Source organism: Canis lupus, chromosome 15 (genome assembly GCF_003254725.2).
Source record: "Canis lupus dingo isolate Sandy chromosome 15, ASM325472v2, whole genome shotgun sequence".
Classification (NCBI taxonomy): Eukaryota; Metazoa; Chordata; class Mammalia; order Carnivora; family Canidae; genus Canis; species Canis lupus.
The window spans coordinates 35,278,736-35,300,492 of NC_064257.1; the positions used below are offsets into that span (position 1 = coordinate 35,278,736).

Sequence of the window (21,757 nt, forward strand, 5' to 3'; positions counted from 1 at the left end):
CATGGACTGCAGGTGCAAGGCAGGCTGAGAGGGACCCCACTAAGAGCTGGTGCCATCCGGTGGTGGTGCGTGTGACCCCGGCTGCCCTGCTTCATAAGGCCACCAGCTGTGGTCTTACAAAGGAACTAATAAATTCTTTTTTTAAGATTTTATTTACTTGTTAATGAGAGGCACAGAGAGAGAAAGAGAGGCAGAGACACAGGCAGAGGGTGAAGCAGGCTCCATGCAGGGAGCCCGACGTGGGATTCGATCCCGGGTCTCCAGGATCAGGCCCTGGGCGGAAGGCGGCGCTAAACCACTGAGCCACCCGGGCTGCCCTACAAAGGAGCTAATAGAGTCTGTCTTTGATTCTGTGGCTTACCCTAAATCCTTCCAAAACCACTCCCCTGCCCCCTTATATTAGTCAGAATGGGTGTCTGCTGCTTGTGACCAAAGATCCTTAATTGATTAAGAAACAAAATATATGTCTTCATGACCATAAAATAGAGCGAAGGATAAAACTAGAAAAACATAAATCTCTTTCACTGTCACTACCTTTTGTTATTCACTGTATTTATGATTAGAAGGTACATTTAGAGGGATGCCTGGGTGACTCAGTGGTTGAGTGTCTGCCTTTGGCCCAGGGTGTGATCTCGGGGTCCTGGGATTAAGTCCCACATTGGGCTCCCCACTGGGAGCCTTCTTCTCTCTCTCCCTATGTCTCTGCCTCTCTCTCTGTGCCTCTCATGAATAAATAAATAAAATCTTAAATAAAAAAAAAGAAGAGAAGGTACATTTAGAAATTCAGAAGGAAAGGAAGCCTTTGAAATTTGATACAGAATAATCAATGTAGGAACTATTGGCTGAACCCAATAGTTTTCTAGTTTGTGTTCTTAGGATAGATCTATATGAAACCCAATTCACAGCTTCTACAGCAAAAACAATTTTTATGACCGGTAACCTTGACCTCTTACTACATTCTTTCTTTCTTGGTATTTTTTTTAGGGTGGCAAGGGGAAGAGGTCCTTTTAAAAAAACTGTATGAACATTATGTCTCCATTTTAAATGTACAATTCAATGGTTTTTAGTATATTTACAAGGTTGTACAACCCTTACCACTATCTAATTCCAGAACATTCTCATTCCCCTAAACGGAAGCCCACACCAACAGGGAGTCACCCCTCATTTCCTTTCCATCTATCTCTGGAAATTGCTAATCTAGTTTCTGTCTCCAGGATCTGGCTGTTCTGGACATTTCATATACACAAAACATGCAATATGTGGCCGCTCCTGTCTGGCTTCTTTCATTTAGCATGTTGTCATGGTTTATCCAAGAGGTCTTTTCAAACACTTAATCAGGACTTCATCAAATACAAATACATCTCAACAAAAATACTCTTGCCATATGTAGGGACCCACTGGGATCCTTTTAGATCCTATGAGGGTTTATAATTTTTTTTTTCCTATGAGGGTTTAAAATCAATTTTGAACTCTAATGATTTGTTGCGGGGGGCGGCCTGGGGAGTAGAGAAGGGAGGGAAGAAAGAGGAAAGGATGGGAAGGAACAAATGAATGAGTGAATTCATAGGAAACAGGCTCCCTAATTAAAACAAAACTCAGGGCAGCCCCAGTGGCCCAGCGGTTTGGCGCCGCCTGCAGCCGGAGGCGTGATCCTGGAGACCTGGGATTGAGTCCCGCATCGGGCTCCCTGCATGGAGCCTGCTTTTCCCTCTGCCTGTGTCTCTGCCTCTGTCTCTGTGTGTGTGTGTCTCTATGAATAAATAAATAAAATCTTTAAAAAAATAAAAATAAAAATAAAACCCAGAATCTTTTAAGCAGCATGAGGGGGGCCATCCTTCGCTGCTGTCCCTCTGTCTTGCTATCACTCTTTTTCCTCGCTTACTATATAGTGTTGGACACATAGTAGGCACTCAGTATTTTGTGCCAAGAAGGAACGAAGGAGGTTTCGTGTGAGATGAGACTCTTTAGGTGGAGAGAAGGCAGGTGACTAAGCAGCCCGGGTTCTGTTCCCTAGAGTTTTCCTAGGATTATGGGCAACATCACTGGCATCACCTTGCCGGCCTCTGAGGCATGCCATTCCCCCTCCAGCATTCCAGCCCAAGCAGAGTCGCTGCTCTGGGTCCCCTGCCTCCTTCCTCTCTCACCCAGATTGCCCCAAAGGCTCCCTAAAAGTTCTCCCTGCCCACAGTTTTGTCTCCCTCCAATTCATTATCTTATCATATTGATATTATCATATCAGTATTGATATATTATCATTATATATCAGACTGACAGTGATCTTTCTAAACCATGGATATACACTCATGTCACTCACTACTTATAATACTTCAGTGCTCCTCATTCCTTACGATCAAGTTCATGTTTCTCCTCCTTCTGTACCCTTCCTCCTTCCCCGCCTCTTCTTTTTCCCCCATCCTCACCCTCCACCTCTCTCTCCTCCTCTTCTTCTCCCTCCTCATCCTGTCTCTCCTCTACTTTTCCTTCCTCACCCCCTCCGTTCCCTCTTTTTCTCTCTCCCCCTCCTCTACATCTCCTCTTTCCCCTCATGACTCACAAGGCCTAGCGTGATCTGGTCTAGTCTCATCTTTTGCAACTATCCTCATGCCTTCTCCACCATACATTTTATGATCCAGATGGATTTTGTCTTGGACATGTTGACTCTGAGCTACCTAAAACACCCCTAAGTGGGGCAGTCCAGGAGGCATATGGGTCTATGGGTCCAAGGCTCGGGTGAGTAGCTGGGACCCAGGCTGGAGATTTGTGTGTCACTAGCACACAGAGACAGTTGCTGAGTCTGTGGAAAAGAGTATGGGAGTTTGGAGAGGACTCACAGGAGAACACTAAAAAATGCCAGCATTCCCAGAGGGGACCTCAACCAGAAATGCTCTCTGAAATACCTTGACTCCTTCATGATCCAGATCAAAGGAACTGGTTTTCCTATTTGCAGTTCATCCTTCCCCATTCTGTTTCTTTGGTGAGGAGACAAAATTCTAAATCCTATGCCCTCTGATTCAACAACGGCTACCTATTATTATTGAAACAAGGCCCAGCAGTTCAATAACAAACCAGGGTATTTGACAGGACAGACCCTCGGCAAGCCAGTACCTCTTAGGTTTGAGAAATAAGATTAGGCCCCCTAGTGGGACACCCAGGTGGCTCAGTGGTTGAGCATCTGCCTTTGGCTCAGGGCATGATCCCAGAATTCCGGATCCAGTCCCGCATGGGGCTCCCTACAGGGAGCCTACTTCTCCCTCAGCCTATGTCTCTGCCTCTCACTGTGTCTCTCATTAATAAATAAATAAAATCTTTAACAACAACAACAACAACAAAAAAGATTAGGCACCCTAGTTACTCTGACCAGGTGGTGGCACAGATCCTCAAGTGATCCCCATCTCTGTCCCCCATCAAAGCCTCATCCCTGACAGATCACAACCCCCTGCCTGTTTGGCCCCAACTTATTCTAATCATTGCCTAGAGTGCTCTACTGCTGCCACTTTTTTCTCCTCTTATTGAAGTAGAGTTGACATAAAATGTTATATTAGGTGTACGGCAGTGATTGAACACATCTGTACATATGCGATGCTCACTAAGGTGAATATAGTCCCCATACAATATTATCACAGTATGATCGACAATATTCCCTGTGCTGTACTTTTCTCTTTTTTTAAGATTTTATTTATTTATTCATGAGAGACAGAGAGAGAGAGAGAGGCAGAGACACAGGCAGAGGGAGAAGCAGGCTCCATGCAGGGAGCCCGATGTGGGACTCGGCCCCGGGTCTCCAGGATCAGGCCCTGGGCTGAAGGCAGCGCTAAACCGCGGAGCCACCCGGGCTGCCCTGTGTGCTGTACTTTTCATCCCCTTGACGTGTTTATTGCATAACTGGGAGTTTGTTAGTGTTGCCTCTTATGGGGGCCCAGGCCTGAGGAAGGACCAGAAAGGCAAGGAGGGATCGGGGGAGGGAGAGGGCCATTACATCATCTCCAGCTCTTGCCTGCAGTGCCCTCCTGTCAGAAGCCTAGATGATCTGTTATTTGGAATATTAGATCTCTGGAATGCTAAGAGCTGTACCATAAGAAGATTCTGCTGCTTAGTGATACGGAATGTGAACGAAATTACTTTGAACAAAATTAAAGAGGTCTCTTTAAAAAAAAAAGGAAGAAAAACTGGAGGGTATTATGCTGAGTGAAGTAAGTCAGTCGGAGAAGGACAAACATTATATGTTCTCATTCATTTGGGGAATATAAATAATAGTGAAAGGGAATATAAGGGAAGGGAGAAGAAATGTGTGGGAAATATCCGAAAGGGAGACAGAACGTAAAGACTGCTAACTCTGGGAAACCAACTAGGGGTGGTAGAAGGGGAGGAGGGCGGGGGGTGGGAGTGAATGGGTGACGGGCACTGGGGGTTATTCTGTATGTTAGTAAATTGAACACCAATAAAAAATAAATTAAAAAAAAAGGAAGAAAAAAGATTATGAATATATACAGATGAGCTACCATCAGGTTTATTCGTATTCTATAGTGGGGTTTCTCAGGCTGTTCACTCAGAAGGGCAAAGAGCTTTCTGGGGACATAGATTCATGGTAGTGGTTTCAAGGCCGGTGGACTTGGACTTGCATGCTTGGAATCATTAACATTTGTAATAGGAAACTGTGATAGTTAAAATGGTATTTGTTGTACTTAAAGTGATAAACTATATTTGTATAAGAGATTGATTTTTTACCCACTGAACTTGTGATAATTGGCTTCACCGACTTTACTCTGGAGCTTCTCTAGGCTCTAATTGGTGTCTGAATTCTCTCTCTCTAAGTCCAAAAGCGCCTGGACGTTTTGTCTGGACTTCTTCCTACAGGCTTGTATTTTAACAAACCTGGCGACTCTAACATTTATTTCTGAAAAGCATAGAAAATGTCATTTTTCTCTATCACTTGTCCAAGAAATGTATCTTTTCTACAAGTGTTAGTTCAAGTGTCAGGTGGGACACTAGCTGAAATGCCAGTAGGGCTTTGTCCTCAGATACGCAGTTTTCTGATGACTGTTAGATTTTGGAGGATACCTGGAGATTATCCAATCCAGTGCCGCCTCGATATAGAGATTAAGAAATTGAGGACCAGAAAGGTGAATTATCTGAGGTTACCAACAAGTCAGAGACAGACCAAAGCTACAATCAAAGGTTTGCTGCTTTTCCTACACTGTCTCTCCTTTTTTCTCTTTACTGTGGTAAAATATTCTTTAAAAAATTTATTGCTTTAGCTGGGGTTTTTTAAAAAGATTTTATTTATTTATTCAGGAGAGACACACAGAGAGAGAATGAGAGGCAGAGACACAGGCAGTAAGAGAAGCAGGCTCCATGCAGGCCTGATGTGGGTCTCAATCTCAGGTCTCCAGGATCACACCCTGGGCTGAAGGCAGGCGCTAAACCACAGAGCCACCCAGGGATCCCACTTTAGGTGTTTTTAAGCATACAGTTCAGTGGCATTAAGGACATTCACATTGTTGTGCAGCCATCACCACCAGCCATCTCCAGAACCTTCCATCATCCTGAACAAACTCTGTACCCAGTAAGCAATAAATCCCCTTTCTCCTGTCTGCCAAGCCCCAGGAAACCACGGTTCTTCTTTCTGTCTCTATGTATTTGGCTATTCTAGGTACCTCGTCAAATATCTGTCCTTTTGTGTCCCACTTATTTCACTTAGCGTCATGTCTTCAGGGTTTATCCAAGTCACAGCTTGTATCAGAATCATCACACAGCGCAGACCGTATACCACGTATTACAACGTGGCACACATTATTCTTTTTTTTTTTTTTTTTAAGGTAGAACATTTCACTGCATGCGTATACCACATTTGGTTTATCTTTTCATCCATCAATGGTTGTTTGGGATTTTTCACATTTTGGCTATTGTGAATAATGCTCCCCTGAAACAAATATCTGTTGAAGTCCCTGCTTCCAATTATTCTATGTTTAATTTTTTTGAGAAACCACCATACTGTTTCCCACAGCAGCTGCATCAATTTACACCTCCTCTCTTTATCTTTTCATGTGCAATAGAAAGATTATCGGATTGGAAGCTGCCAACCCAACCACAGGGTTGATGAGCTGTGTGATATTGGATAAACCACTCCACCACTTAAACTCAGCTTCCCTAGTCAGGAAGAGATAAAATGACCTTTGGTATGCCAACTTCACAGAATTGTTATAAGAATTCAATCAAATGAGATATACAGAACGGTTTATAAATGAAAACATTACTTATTAAAAGTTACCATTAGTCATTTGTACTAAATTTGAGTCCAATCCAATGTCTAAGGGGAATACCATAAACTATTAGGAAGGAAGGGGCTCATTAAAGAAATTTAATATCCAACAAAGACTTTGATCTGAAGGCCTTTTTTTCCTAAAAGCTAGGCGGTCTGCCCTAAACAGAGAGCCGGTGGCTGGGTGCAAGGAAGCAATCACAGCCAGCTTGGGAGAAGCTGAGGAAGGGGCAAATCAGCGTGTCACCACACAGCCATCGGTCTGTCAGCTGTTTCAGTTTGAAGCTCTGCCATTCAGTGTTTTATTAGAGGCATTTAGAATTGTGTTTATAATTTTCTATAAACACATCATTCCTCGGACAATGTGGCTTATTCCCTCTGATTGATAATAAGAGTTGCTGAAATACATCCAACAAATTTTTTTTTGTCTGAAGTTAAATCACTGGCTTCGTTTTACTTATACAGATTATACAGTGGGCTCCCAAACAGAAAATGAAAGCTATCTACTGCCTTTTGGAAACAGTTAGGGATGTCCTTTGGATTCTTGGATTCTAAATATTAAATGTACTCTTTCATCACAAATTGGCCTTACAAACACTGACTTTGTAACCTCTGTAAAGGATACAATAAAATTAAGAAGAGTGGGGTCCTACCCCTCATGTGATCAAAGTCAGAATCAAGATCTCAAGAAATGGATACAATGTCGCTAAACTTTATAACTAACGACAGAATTATTTTCACTCTTTATGTACACATACTGATGGTACTGTACATAGAGGGCATCCACTTGAAAGATATATTTTCTTTGGCCAATTCTTTCTTGTGCCCATCTTAAATAGTATCCCATTTTTAAAGAACATTAAAGGCCTAGTATATTTTTTTCTATGATGTGATGCCAAGTTCTTTGACTATTAAACAGACAAGGTGATTGGGCCTAGAGCATACCTGGTCATTTTGCCCAGGAAAGGGACTCCCCTCTTTGGCTCCAAAGTCCTATGGTAAGGACAGAGACACAAAATCAGTGATTCCTGATTCTGGTGCTAAGGAGTAGGGAGGAGACAGCCAGGATCCTAAGAGTAAGGCAAAACTGAAGAACAGTGAAAGAGGGTAAATCCTGGGCAGGAAAATAATTGCCAAGAGAAATGGGACCAGAGAATAGAAAGAAGGCACCCACTCAAGGTAGCAATTTCTTCTGAGTTGTCCCTTCAAAAATTATACTCTAGCCTCTGAAAACGTGAGCTCACTGCTTTGCAAAGGTCTGCCTTCCCACATTAGACAGCTCTAATGTCTCTCTCACTACTTTTCCCCCTTTGCTCGTTTGTTTTGTTTCTTGAGTTCCATGTATGAGGGAGATCATATGGTATTTGTCTCTCTGACTTATTTCACTGAGCATTATACTCTCTAGTTCCATCTATGTTGTTGTGAGACAGCTCTATTTTTTAAATTTTCTTCTTTAAAATAATTTAGTATTCAGCAACAAGAGAGATATTAAATAATAAATCATGGTACAGGCTTATATTGGAATATTATTCAGCCAACATAAATGATGCTGCTGTAAAAGAATATAGAAATAATACTTAATGATTTAGGGAAATTATTATAATATATTGTTATATGTACCTTAAGACCCCAGTTTGGAGCGTGTGTGTGTGTGTGTGTGTGTGTGTGTGTGTGTGTAGACACTGGAAAGATATACATTGAACCATTAATGGTATTTATTTCTGGGTAGCAGAAGCATGGATGATTTTTATCTTCTCCTTTAGGCTTTTACATTTTAAAAAAATTGGGTTTTGCTACTAGAGCCCTCCTCTCAAACTATCGATGGTGCTGGCTTTTCACAGAGCAACCACATAAGCCTCCAAAGACCTTCATTAGAGAATGAAGAAAGTAGAAGAAATTGGAGGAAGAATGCACCTTGTGCACATGTCTGCAGAGATAAACAGAGGAGGTGTTCCTGGAGCCTGCAGGTGCACACGCCTCTAACCCATTCTCTATTTCCATTGTGTCTTGCTGGTGAAGCAGAGAGACATGCTGGGACACTCTGCAGGTTGGCTTTGCTTCCCAAGAAAATCCATTCTGCTCTGGTGAGTCCCAGAAAGTCCTCAACCTCCCCTGCTGGGAGCCACCTCTCATAAATCCTTTTATTCTTTCTGCTGGATGAACCAGTAGGCCCCTGCTGGGTAGAGAATAGCAAAACACAGATAAAATGTCCTTAATATGCACATGAAGAGAATATCATAGTGCTTACAACTTGTCCTAAGTAGGCCCATTGCTGTCTAGGTGTGATAGATAAGGCCACAAGGCCTCTAAATGTCCAAAGAGCAGAGACAAGGGAAGTCGCTTACAGCTCAAGAGCGTCATATTCTGGCTTCTATGGCCCTTTGTTCTGTGTGGCTCAATGTCGGTGTGAGCCCTAGAGAGTGAGAGCCTAATCTTCTTGCAGTCAGACAACCTGTTTGGATTTCTAACCCACACTTGAAGGTCTCAGAACTCCGGCAGAACTCCCTAAGAAAATATGACTGCAGTTTTAGAATATTTTTAAATATCAAAAAAAAAAAAAAAGAAACCCAAAGCTTTTGTTAAGTGTAATGAAATATAAGTGCTAACTTATCAGCACAAATAGATCAGACCAAACAATATCAAATAAAGCAAAGGAGAAAACAACAACAACCCTTTAGTGCTAAAAAAAACTTCTGTGATGTAATTTCTTTAAAAAAAAAAAAGATTTTATTTATTTATTCATGACAGAGAAAGAGAGACAGAGACACAGGCAGAGGGAGGAGCAGGCTCCATGCAGGGAGTCTGACATGGGACTCGATCCTGGGACTCCAGGATCACACCCTGGGCCAAAGGCAGGCACTTAAACCGCTGAGCCACCCAGGCTGCCCCTGTGGTGTAATTTCTTAAATTGATAAATCTATTTTAGTTTTTCAAACTGATTTTAAAAGGGTTTGGAGCACAGTATCACATTAACATGACTTTTTTGCTCACTGAAGAGTCCCAATATTTTAAATCATCGTCCTTTCCATCTCAGGGAGGGGGAAGAGGTAGAGAACAAAAAATTGCTGAAACCAACCCTCTTAGCATCTTGAAGCAAACACTCAACTCATTTTGTTTTGTCCTTTAAAGTGGGAATATGGATGGTTCCATCCTTCCTTCCCATCCTCTTGCATTATATAACTATCCTTTCTCCTGATCACATCGAATTGTACTACAGTATTTGTTCTGCTTCTCTATTTCTCCTCCTGAAGACAGGGATCACGTCAAAACAGATGGAACCATGTAAAACTGTGCCCTGGCAAGTTGGAAATGATACTCCACGGACAGTCTTGTCCCTCTTCAGAGCCTGGGTAATGCACATCCCATATGCTAGCACATGTGTGTAAGAGTGAGCACCTTGGGTAAAGAATGAATCCATCCCACAGCATCTGGATAAAGAGCTGAAATGAGTTTTCACAATGTTATTTGGAGGCTTTTTGCCTTCGTTACAGTATGAAGAAAACACATGTTAACTTCTTATGGACAATCAGATCCGCCCTCTATGCCACTTTGCCCACAGAAACCCAGCCCGATGTGGTAACAGGAACAATTCTACACCTCACATTTTCCCTTGAAAAATGAAGACAGCAGACTGACTCTGCCACACTCTGAGAAGAAAGTCAGAGCTATTCTCCAAGGCCCTCAGAAAGCCATCTGGCTGCAATCTTTCCCGGAGTTTTCTGGCCCAGAGACAAAGCACATTTAAACCAGATGGATCAACACTGTCACCCAGTGGACAGACGGCTCAGCGGGCTGAGGCTATGCCTTGCTCTTGGCTGGGCAGCCAGCCTTAGGTGATCTCGCTATTCTCTTACAAGGAACTGGGAGGATCTCATGACAAGACTTGGATTTGGGCGTCACGGATGAGGGCAACTTAAGGAAGACACACATTTTCATTGTGCCCATGCTTTTTTTTTTTTTTTTTTTTAAACCACCAGTAAATTTATAGGAAGCATAGACTATAACCAACCAAGCAAGTCTGCCAAGACTCACAGGATCAAATGAACTTGCAGAAGCAGGGAGGTATCTGATCACCTGCCAGGTACTGTGAGAAGATTTCCCTACCAGAGAATAAGACTTATTGTTCATTGTTCATAGTGACAGTGGATGTGTATTTTGAAAACTAAAAATAGATTTTTTTTGTGTGTATATGTGGATTGAAACTTGAGGTTATTTACTAGAGTGATATCAGTAGATGAACTATTCTTGCTATCTCAGTTTTGTATATATCTCAAAAGACATGCAGGATGCAGCCTCTGCCCCATCTCATTTCCCCTAAGTCTCTCTGGTCTTTTTAAGATTATTATTTTAGAGAGAGAGAGAGGGAAAGAGAGAGAGAGAGAGAGAGAGAGCATGCACTGCAAGTGTGCGAGTGGGGTGGGGGATTGGCAGAGGGAAAGAGACAGAGTCTCAAGCAGACTCTCTACTGAGCACGGACCCCAGAACCCAATGAGGGGCTCAAATTCATGATCCCAAGACCACAACCTGAGCCAAAACCACGACCTGAGCTGAAATCAAGAGTCAGCTGCTGGGCAGCCCGGGTGGCTCAGCAGTTTAGCGCCACCTTCGGCCTAGGGTGTGATCCTGGAGACCCAGGATCAAGTCCCATGTTGGGCTCCCTGCATGGAGCCTGTGTCTCTGCCGCTCTGTCTCTCATAAATAAATAAATCTTTAAAAAGAGTCAGATGCTTAACTGACTGTGCCACCCAGGTGCCCTGAAGTCTCTTTAGTCTGAACTGTCATTTGACATTTGCAACAAATCGGCTTAGTTTTCATATTAAGGTGAGAGGCTCTTTGCCTGAAGCCTTTCTTGCTAAATGTACCCTTAAATTAATTTCTTCTCCCCAGCTGGAACTCATCAACAAACTGAAAGCATTCATCTGGTATCACTTTACACTCCTGAAGTAGTGGGAGCTCAGACTTCACCTCGTAGGAGCTTTTGTAGCATCTTGATTAAAAGTAAAGTCTCTGCCTCTCTCTCGCTCTCTCTGTGACTATCATAAATAAATAAAAATTTTAAAAAAAGATATAAAAAAAAGTAAAGTCTCTTGTTTATTGGAGGGAAATCTGAGTTTGAATCCTCACCCCACCACTTGCTAGGTAGCTCTTTGGCCTTGGATGGGTTACTTAATTTCCCTAAGCTTTAGTTTCCATCTCTGTTGTCAGGGATAATATTAGCACCTACCCCCTCTGAGGTTAATCCCTGCTATGTGGATTTAGGTAGGAATATACAATGAATAACAGCAAAGTGCCTGGGCACGTTGTAAAAGTTCAATTAGTGTTAGTATTATCATAATTATTACAATGACAACAGTCACTCATTATTCCTAAAATGCAATGTCTATCTCTAGACTAGCAGATGAGACCATGATTTTTTTTAGCTAGAAGGACCCTGAGAGATCATCCAGTCATTGCTCCTCATTAAAATTATCCAGGGAAGCTTTTATTTATTTTTTATTTTTAAAAAAGGTTTATTTATTTGAGAGAGAGAGAGAGAGAATGAGTGAGCGAGCATGGGGAGGGACAGAGAGAAACTTTAGCAGACTCCATGCTAGCGCAGAGCGGTATGTGGGGCTTGATCTCATAACTGAGATCATGACCTGAGCCAAAGCCAAGAGTTGGACACTCAGTGGACTGAGCCACCCAGGGGCCCTCCAGGGAAGTTTTTAAAAAACACTGAAATCTCAAATATCCCAGATAAAAGAATGCTTATTTTATGAATTCTTTTAGATGAATTCTAGAAAAGACAAACCTAATCTATAGCAGCAGAAAGCAAATCAGTGATTGCCTGGGGACAAAGTCTGAGGGAAAGAACTGAAGGGAACTTTCTGGGGGTGGTGGCAACATTTGATTGCACAAGCAGTTACAAGAGTATGCACATTTGTCAAAAGTTTTTGAAACTGTACAATAAAGTGAGTGTATTGTATGTAAAATGTTTCATAATGAAGTTGATGTAAAGCTAATGCTGAATCTCATCTGCAGGAATTAAGATTTACCTGTTTTAGGATGAGGCTCAGAAATCATTTATTCATGAAGCTAAGGCAGGAGCCAGTGGTAAGAGCCCCTGACCTAATCCAGTCCTCTCCGCCTCCAGATGAGATCAGCCCAAACGCATACAGTTGGTTATAAAGGAAGGGCCAGGACTAAAAATCAGGTTTCTAGGGGCACTTGGGTGGTGAGGTGAGTTAAGCATCAGATTCAGACTCTTGATTTTGACTCAGGTCTTGATCTCAGAGTTGTAAGATCGAGCCCTGCCTCAGGCTCCACGCAGGGCATGACACCTGCTTGAGATTCTCTCTCTGCTCCTTCCTCTGCCCCCATTCCGCCTGCTGGTCCCCGGTCACCAAGCCTGCTCTCTCTCTCTCTCTCTCTGTCTCAAACTAATGAACAAACAGCAAAGCCAGGTCTCCAGATTCCTTGTGCTCCCAGCCTTTACCTTTTTTACCCATAATAATAACATCGCTTCTCCCTGGAACTTCCCTCTCCTTTTTACCTCTCTGTATGAAAACCACTTCTGCATTCAGCTCACATCTCATACCTCTCAGGAAGCCACAGACTGCACCCCTCTACCCTTGAACTAGTTGTTCCGTGGCAGAAGGGACTGTGGCTCTTTTTTTTTTTTTTTTTTTTTTTTGCATCCTCAGAACCAATATTGTACTTGGCACAGAGCAGACATTCGATATACATTTGCTGAATTGAAAAATTGGTGGAAGGGAATTAACATTCAATACTTATCCACCATGTGCCAGGAATTGAAACGAGCACTTCATGCCCATGATCTCACTGAATTTTTACAATTTTATAAATTGGTTATCATTTTCCCTTTTTGCAAGGGAGCAAATAGGCTCAGAAAGGCTTAGTAATTTGCCCAAGGTCACACAGCAAGCAAATAGTAGAACCAAGGTCTGCCGATTTTCAAAGTTCATGCTCTCTCTACCATACCAGGCTGTCTCAATCACAGATGTTATTCTATTGAGTCTTAAAATATGGCTATTATGGGGCAGCCCTGGTGGCGCAGTGGTTTAGCGCTGCCTGCAGCCCAGGGTATGGTCCTGGAGACCTGGGAGTCCCACGTCGGGCTCCCTGCATGGAGCCTGCTTCTCCCTCTCCTGTGTCTCTGCCTCTCTCTCTCTCTCTCTCTCTCTCTCTCTCTGAATAAATAAATAAATCTTTAAAAATATATATGGGTATTATGTATCCTATCTCCTCAATTAGGTTTATAAGCTTTTTAAATGCAAGAATTAAATTTTAGCATTTATAATCCCATATTAACTTATAAGGCCAATGATTTGATCACCTCAGTGTTAACAGTATTCAATTTTTAACTTCACTAGAGCCATTGTAATGATAATCCAACAGTTAGAAGAATATCCACAGCTATAACCTGCCCGTATAAAAACACCCATAGTCAAGGGGGTACCACAGAAGGTTGTGATTCAAACTTACCTGTTTCTTCATTCTCTCCTTTCTCTTGTTCACCCTATAAATAATCTCTAAGTCATGCAAGCATCATCCACAACATCATTTACATATACAACATAGTAGGTTGATTAAAGCATTCATGTATCTCAAAGCACATACCAAAAATATTCCTGGAATGACATTGTGCCTTTGAACCAGAAGTGGACAACTGCCGCCAGTAAATTTACATGCAGAGGTGATGTTGTATTTGAGCATTCGAAAGGGATCTGAACAACTCTAAAAAAGCAAAAAGTTGTAAAGACATTAAATCCCGGGTAACAAATCCCTTGCTCCATTCAGCAGTGTTGCATCTTTGAACCAAAAATTCTAGACTCTATTCCTACCAATCCATTAGGAACGCCTTCTTCATATACTTATCAAAGACCTCTGTGTTGCCAAAGCCAGCGGACATTTTCATGTTTCTTCTATTTCTTGACCTCTTTTTTTTTTAAAGACTTTATTTATTTATTTTAAAGATTTTATTTATTTATTCATGAGAGACACACAGAGAGAGAGGCAGAGACACAGGCAGAGGGAGAAGCAGGCTCCATGCAGGGAGCCCAATGTGGGACTCAATCCCAGGTCTCCAGGATCAGGCCTTAGGCTGAAGCTGGCGCTAAATTGCTGAGCCACCTGGGCTGAGCCTATTTGCTCCCTCGCAAAAAGGAAAAATGATGTCTACCAAATGTCTACCAAATGTCTTCCAAAGCTGGTGCTCTCCTCTGAGTACCAGACTTGTGGCTTGAATTGCCTACTTTTCTATGTACATTTTTAAAAAGATTTTATTTATTTATTCATGAGAGACAGAGAGAGAGAGGCAAAGACACAGGCAGAGGGAGAAGCAGGCTCCTCAGCAAGGAGCCTGAGCTGAAGGCAGACGATTAACCGCTGAGCCACCCAGGTTCCCCTCCATGTATCCATTTTGATGACACTCAGGTACCTCCAACTCAACATGCCCAATATGAATTTTTCATCTTTCTCTTCTTTTTTTTTTTTTTTTGTTGTTGTTGTTAAGTAAGATCTCTGCCCAGAGATCTTAAACTCATGACCGGAGATCAAGAGTACTGACTGAGCCAGCCAGGCACCCTTCTTCAAAGATTCTTATGGTGGATTCAAGATGCCCACAAGCTCTTTGCCATTCTACCTATCGAGATGGAGGTCTACTGCCACTACCCTTGAATCTGGGCTGGCCCTGTGATAGGCTTTGACCAAGAGTATTATACTGCATAACTTTTGAGGCCAGGCCTTAGGAGGTCTCCAGATTCCATTTTCAACTCTTAGAACATTCCTCAAAACATGGACACCACGTTGTGAAGAAAACGGAATAACCTTTAGAAAGGCCCTCATGAGGAACAGAGGCCCCTGGCTCCGAAATGTCAGCAATACTACCTGCCAGCCATATGAATGAGGCTATTCTTGAATCCTTCAGCTGTACTCAAACTACCCCAGCCAATGCTGTGTGAAGCACAGTCAGGTCATCCCTGCTAAGTCCTGAGCAGGTCATAAGCAAATACATGATTGCTGTTCTAGGATTGTAAATTTGGGGTGGTATGTTATATGGTAATAGATAACGGACATTTCTTGTCCTCATCCTTCTGAATTCCTCATCTCAAAAAATAGTACTGCCCTTCTTCTCACTGTGCAAATGAGAAGCTGGGATATATATTTTTAAAATATTTTATTTATTTATTTGACAGAGAGTGAATGAGAGAGAGCATGAGCAGGAGAAGGAGCAGAAGGAGAGGAAGGAGACTTCCCACTGAGCGGGGAACCTAATGCAGAGCTCAATCCCAGAACCCTTGGATCATGACCTGAGGCGAAGGCAACGCATAACTGACTGAGCCACCCAGGCACCAGGCTGGGAGACATCTTAAATTCTTCCCTCAACATACCATATCTTACAGAGTCTCGCTTCTAACTACTACTCAAACTCAGCATTCTTTTCTACTCCAATTGCCACTGCTGGACCAATTCTTACCTGGGTAAATGTGATACTAGGTCTCTCTGTCATTCCGATCTTTTCTGGAACATTCTGTCAAAATGATCCTTTTAAAAAACAAAATCTTTTCATGTCACTTATCTGCTTAAAGTCCTTTAATGACTCCTCTTCCTTTTTAAGGACAATTCAGACTCTTTATTGAACTTCATAGTTAGGCTTCTGCTAACTTTATTTTGCTTCTAGCTCCTTCAAAATGCACTGCACTCCCCCATACTGATGTATTTCCCATTTCCCAGATTCAGACTGCAATTTACTATCCTCTTGCCTTCTAACACGCAGTTTTCCAACATGCCTTCCAAAATGCAATTTGTGGGAAATATTCACCCAGTTAATCCCTACTAGTCTTACAAGTATTACTAGTCCTGCAAGCCACTTCTTGCCTAAATGTTCTGTTGATACTTCTGGCCCAGCACTCATTTCACCATCTTGTGTGTCATGACAGTTCTCTGGATTGTCTTTTCCTTGAGGACAAGATCGGTGTCTAATTCATTTTTCTGTCTCAAGTTCCTACCACACTACCCAGCATGTTGTAGGAGCTCAGTGAATGTCTGTTATCTGAATAAATAAATTTACAGAAATTTGCTATCAAAAAGCTTCATCCTCAAGTAGATATTATTAATATTGGGGGCCTATTCCCTTATTGTTAAAAGGGTTCAGCCAGGCATGGCTCCTTTTCTGAGCTGTACTGGCCTGCCAATTCCTGCTGAGGATATACATGAAGCTCCTTCCATGCCTTCTGCCTTCACATGCCCAAGCACACATTTCTGAAGTGCTGGATATGAGCCATTCCTCCCAATCCATTCATCTCATTTGTTTTTTTTTTTAATTTTTATTTATTTATGATAGTCACACACAGAGAGAGAGAGAGAGGCAGAGACATAGGCAGAAGGAGAAGCAGGCTCCATGCACCGGGAGCCCGACGTGGGATTCGATCCCGGGTCTCCAGGATCGCGCCCTGGGCCAAAGGCAGGCGCCAAACCGCTGCGCCACCCAGGGATCCCCATTCATCTCATTTGATTCCACTCTTGTCCACCACCCCCTGAGCCCTCCACTTAGCCACTGCTTTTCCTCCTCCACAATGCTACATGGCATAGCATGGTGCTTAAAAGCTAGGGTCCTGGAGTGAGACTGCCTGGTGTGAATCTCAGCCCCACCACTTCCTGACTGGGTAACCTTGGACAAGTGACTTAACTGTCTTGTCTCAGTTATTGACCTGTGCTCAATGGACTCACATGCAGAGAGCCAGCCATTTATCGTCCTTTTGAGAATTAAATAATATTCCAGGTAAATAGCAGCTGCAACACAGTAAGTACTCAATAAATATTTGCTCTCTTGATCTTATTCTGACTTTGCCATTTCAGATCAGTTCCACAAATATTTACTGAGTGTCTATTAGATGCCAGGCATGGTGGGGGGAGGGAAGATGACAGGTACTGTCTGCACCAAGTATATCAGAGCTCTTGGGATTTGATGCCCATTATTGTCTTTCCAGTGAGGAGTTGAACTCTTCCAGACTATGGTCCTGCTCTCTCATCCATTCAGCTTGTCTGTCTCTTCAGGGGAGACTTAGTTCCATCCACAAGCCCACAGTCTTAGAGAACCTCCCCTGAAACCAGGAAAGAATCAGCAGTGACCATATACCCTCATATCTGGCCTTCAGGCTAAAGAAACATTCATTCATTTGTTGGTTCATTTATTCACTTGACAAATAACATTTAAGATGTTAACCATAAAAAAATAAGAAATAAAAAAAAAATTTAAAAAAAAGGGGGATGTTAACCATGTACGAGGCCCCAGGACGAGCACTGGGGTTCTAATGGTAAGCAAGACAGGGTCCTGCCATCAAGAAGTTTCCAGCAGTGGGGAGAGGAATCTAGGTTCAGAGCAAGCTGAAAGGGTGGGGCTGCCAGTGCTCCAGAACCAGCACTTTCCATGCTCTCCGAACCCACCCCATATCTTCTGTGGCTCAGGCTACCTTCTAGGAGCTTTGTCTACATTCTTCATGCTTCTACCAGAGTATCTGGTGAATTCTCATTGCTATCTACCTTCTAAGTGGCCCAAGCTTAACAATTTCAGCATCACACAGGCCTCACGGTTAGGTGGTTAGGTGGTTAGGTGGAATGAAAGAGAATGAAGAGGGAGCCAAGACCCTGGTCTGACTAGGCAACCCTTTTGATGAAAACTGGAGTTCTTCAGTGAATTTTACATGTTTTACAATCTTCCCCATTCTTATTTGTATTCCTTTTAGGGTCTCTCATATGAGAACATTCTCTTCATTTTTATAGTCTAAAAAAGAATCTTGGGTACCATGGGGTACCCAGCCAATTATACCTGCAACCTCTCTCTTCACCCTTCAGAGTTACAAAATGACATGTCGCTTTGCTGCAAGCTCCCTATCAATTCTGCTAGACGAAATAATATTTCCTTCACCAAAACTTAAATTTTAAATTTGTTTATATTCTGCCTTTTTAACAAAAACTGGAGGTGGTTTATAGGAAGTAAGAATAGTATAAGAGAAAATTACAAATTAAAAAAAAATACAATGAGAAAATTTCAGCATCAACAGAAGCTCTGGATCCAAAAGAAGAAATGGATTTCAGATAAGTGGTCCATAAGTTTTTACTCTATTGTCATAATTCAGTTTGAAACTTTGTACTTTCAGGCAAAGTGAAAAGAGTAACCCAGTTGGGCACCAAAAATCTCATTACCGGGGAAGAGGAAACATACTGGATCCTCATGGGAAGTAAAGCTTCTCATTCAGAAAGAGAATTTTCACATCAGCCTTCATATAGGGGACAGTAGGCCTGGAGAATATAATATAACATCCTTCAAAAGAAGCTCAGGGCTATTTAAGGCAAAACATCTTAAAAAGCCACTCAGTGGAAGCAGCTCTGCAAGGGGCAACATGGCCCAAGCCCTCAGCTTCCACCTAATGGGGAACAAAATCTGGACTCGGCAAAGGTTCTTTAGTATATCCCCTGTGGCTATCACTGGGGTTGGGACAGGGGACTGAACAGTCAGGGTGGGAAGAGCCCCACTGGGAAGTGGTCCTCAATGTCACACTAAGGAATGTGGACTTGGCCCGAAGGGAAGTCCTGAGAAGAGTCTCATGAGAATCTTTAGTAAGCAATCTCCCGTAAGCAGAAGAATGATGCAGTCGTGTCCACATGTTAAAAAGAACACCCAGCAATGTATAGCAAATATCAGAGGTGCCAAGACCAGAAGCAGGAAAACTCGTCAGAGAAGCCACTGGAGAGAATCAGACGGGAGGTGATGAAGGCCTGAAATAAGCAGAAGCAGTGGGATCGGAAAAAAGGCACGAATAGGAAAAAATGTCACAGTGATGGATAGAATCCACAAGACTCAGAGAATACTCATTAGATGTGTTGAGGGTAAAGGCTATCATGTGGAAAAGCCTTTATGAGTTACGACTCATGGGACGCCTGGGTGGCTTAGCAGTTGAGCGCCTGCCTTTGGCCCAGGTGTGATCCTGGATTCCCAGGATCGAGTCCCACAACAGGCTCCCTGCATGGAGCCTGCTTCTCCCTCTGCCTGTGTCTCTGCCTCTCTCTCTCTCTCTCATGAATAAATAAATAAAATCTTAAAAAAAAAAAAAAAAAAGGAATTACGACTCAGATCAGCTGGGTAGTGGCTATGGGCTGTGCAGTTAGGAAAAAGAGTTTAAGGCCCACTCTAGGCTTGGTTGAAAAGAATGCAGGATTAGCAATGTCTGTCAGGGATGCAGGATAGGAGGATGCTGGCATGCCTGGTATTTACCATTCCTATTCTCTGGCAAAATAAGCATAAAAACATACTGTGTATTTCAAAATGCATACACTGTAATTCCATGCATATGAAAATCAAAACAGACAAAACTAATTTATGGTGAAGGAAGTCAGAAAAGTGGTTACCAGGGGTGGGAGGCAGGTGGTTTATTGGCTGAAGGTCATACCACAATTTAAAAAGCAGGGGAGAAATTCCTCCCTTTGTGTGGCTGAGGAAATGTATTAAGATGTAACATTATTCACGGTTTGTCTTAATACACATGACACTCACCTGAATGCAAGGCATGCTTTTGAATCTGTTCAGTTTCCTATACACTTTGGCCATTTCTATTATAGTCTTGTCCGTTTCATTAGCTGAGAACACATGGACTATAATGACCTGATCCATGGAGGACAGCTGGTTGCTTATAAGGTGATCATACTCCAGGTCTGTCACTTCAGGGATGCTGTAAGTGCTACATTGGCCCCCTTCCTTCCCACACAATGTCCTCCTGAGGACCACAGGACAAAGCAACTGGGAAGAAAACCATGCATCCTTGCTCTCAATTGAAGGAGGAGGAAGCCTAGAAATATAATGGTTAGAAATCACGTTTAAAAACTGTAAGGACAGGGGACCCTGGATGGCTCAGTCAATTAAGCATCTGACTCTTAATTTTGGCTCAGATCTTGGGGTCCTGGGATTGAGCTCCATATCAGGCTCTGTGCTCAGCCAGGAGTCTGCTTGTGCATGCATGCATGCATGTGCTCTCTTTCTCAAATAAGTAAATAAATCTTAAAAAAAGAGAGAGAACTAAAAGGACAGACAAAATATCACCTTAAAAGGAACCAAAGTGGCTACTTTGGTAAAGCATTTAAATTTAATTCTGGACAGAACTTTATGTGCCAACATGCTAAAATACTTGTCAACACACCAAGGGAGTTAAATGTAAACCTTTTCGGTTACATGAGCACCTATGGCTCTGAAACAAACATAAGCTATGTGTTCAAAGGACTTAATTAAACCAAATGATTGCAAACAATTGGCCAGTAAGAATGAGGCTTAGCGTGTTAATTGCAGTTTAACAAATGCAAGAAGAATGCATTGAGGCTGGTTTGTAAGATACTCACTTTATTCTGTCTCACAAATGGGGAAAACCAAGGCTTGGGAAATTCAATAATATGACTAAAGACACAGGTAGTAAATGACAGAGCTAGAACTTGAACCCATGTGTATCTTTTTCTATTACAATGCTGCTCTCTCACTGACTGGAGGTGAAACACCTGTAGCATACTTTTGAGCCGACTTATGTCTAGTAATAAACTGGATAAACCATGTAACCCAATAGCCAGAATGGAAATCAGAAAGCTAAATTTGGATCTGTCTTCTATCCACTAACTCTCAACATGATGTAAATCTTCTGACTTCTTTATGCCGCAGTATTAACATCTGTAATGTAGGGATAAGTTCATGTTTCCACAAAACGTCTAGGGCGGTTATGAGGCTTATAAAACCAAACTTTGTGAATTTTAATTACACTTAAAGAATATTTATATGATGCTGAAATTTGTTATATAGGATATTTTAATTAACTTAAAACTAGCATTACTGGATAGCCAGGAGAGTATTTTTTATTATCATTAGAATATTCATTATTGGCTTCATTTCCTTTATGCTGAACCTGAGGAACTTAGTAAATGTGATAAATGCCCAGTTATGTTTGTTGAAGTTGTGCTTTTCAAAATGTCTTGGTGCCTCCCCTTCGTAGGAGCACATTTCTGAGAAATGATGATTATATATTTCCTTGTAATAAAACCCACACATGTAAATATGTTATTTCAGTTCTCACTTTCATGCTCTACTAGACCCATTTGCAACATCTTTTTTTCTCCCTTTCTTGTTATAATGTTTATTAGTGAATTTAGATACAGGCCAACTCAGTAATGGATCTTCTTTTTTGGAAAGAGAGGCAAATAATTTCAGTAGAATACTGTTGTTCTAAACCTTCAGATTCTGAGTAGTTCTGTATTCATTATAGTAAAAGTTTATATGTGTGTGTCAGTGTGTGCATGTGGTTTTCTATTAAAGAGAGAAGAATAAGAAGGAAAAAATGCTTTGTACACACCACCCAGCTTTATCAAATTTTAGTATTTTACTACACTTGCTATATATATTTTTTTTCATTAGTATAATTTCAGATACAACTTATAGCCCCAAGGACTCCTCCTGATTTCACC

The 21,757-nt window shown here is 42.0% G+C and overlaps 1 protein-coding gene across 1 annotated transcript in view; it reads right to left on the minus strand.

Moving 5' to 3' along the window:
• LOC112654825 (uncharacterized protein C3orf20 homolog) overlaps positions 1-21,757 on the minus strand; it is a 107,561-nt gene that overhangs the window by 9,045 nt on the left and 76,759 nt on the right. The window contains exons 8-10 of the mRNA XM_049093932.1: positions 19,815-20,106; positions 13,880-13,996; positions 8,174-8,435 (exon numbers count right to left, since the gene is read on the minus strand). Coding sequence (XP_048949889.1) covers positions 8,174-8,435; positions 13,880-13,996; positions 19,815-20,106 — 671 coding nt within the window. The remainder of the gene's footprint in view (positions 1-8,173; positions 8,436-13,879; positions 13,997-19,814; positions 20,107-21,757) is intronic.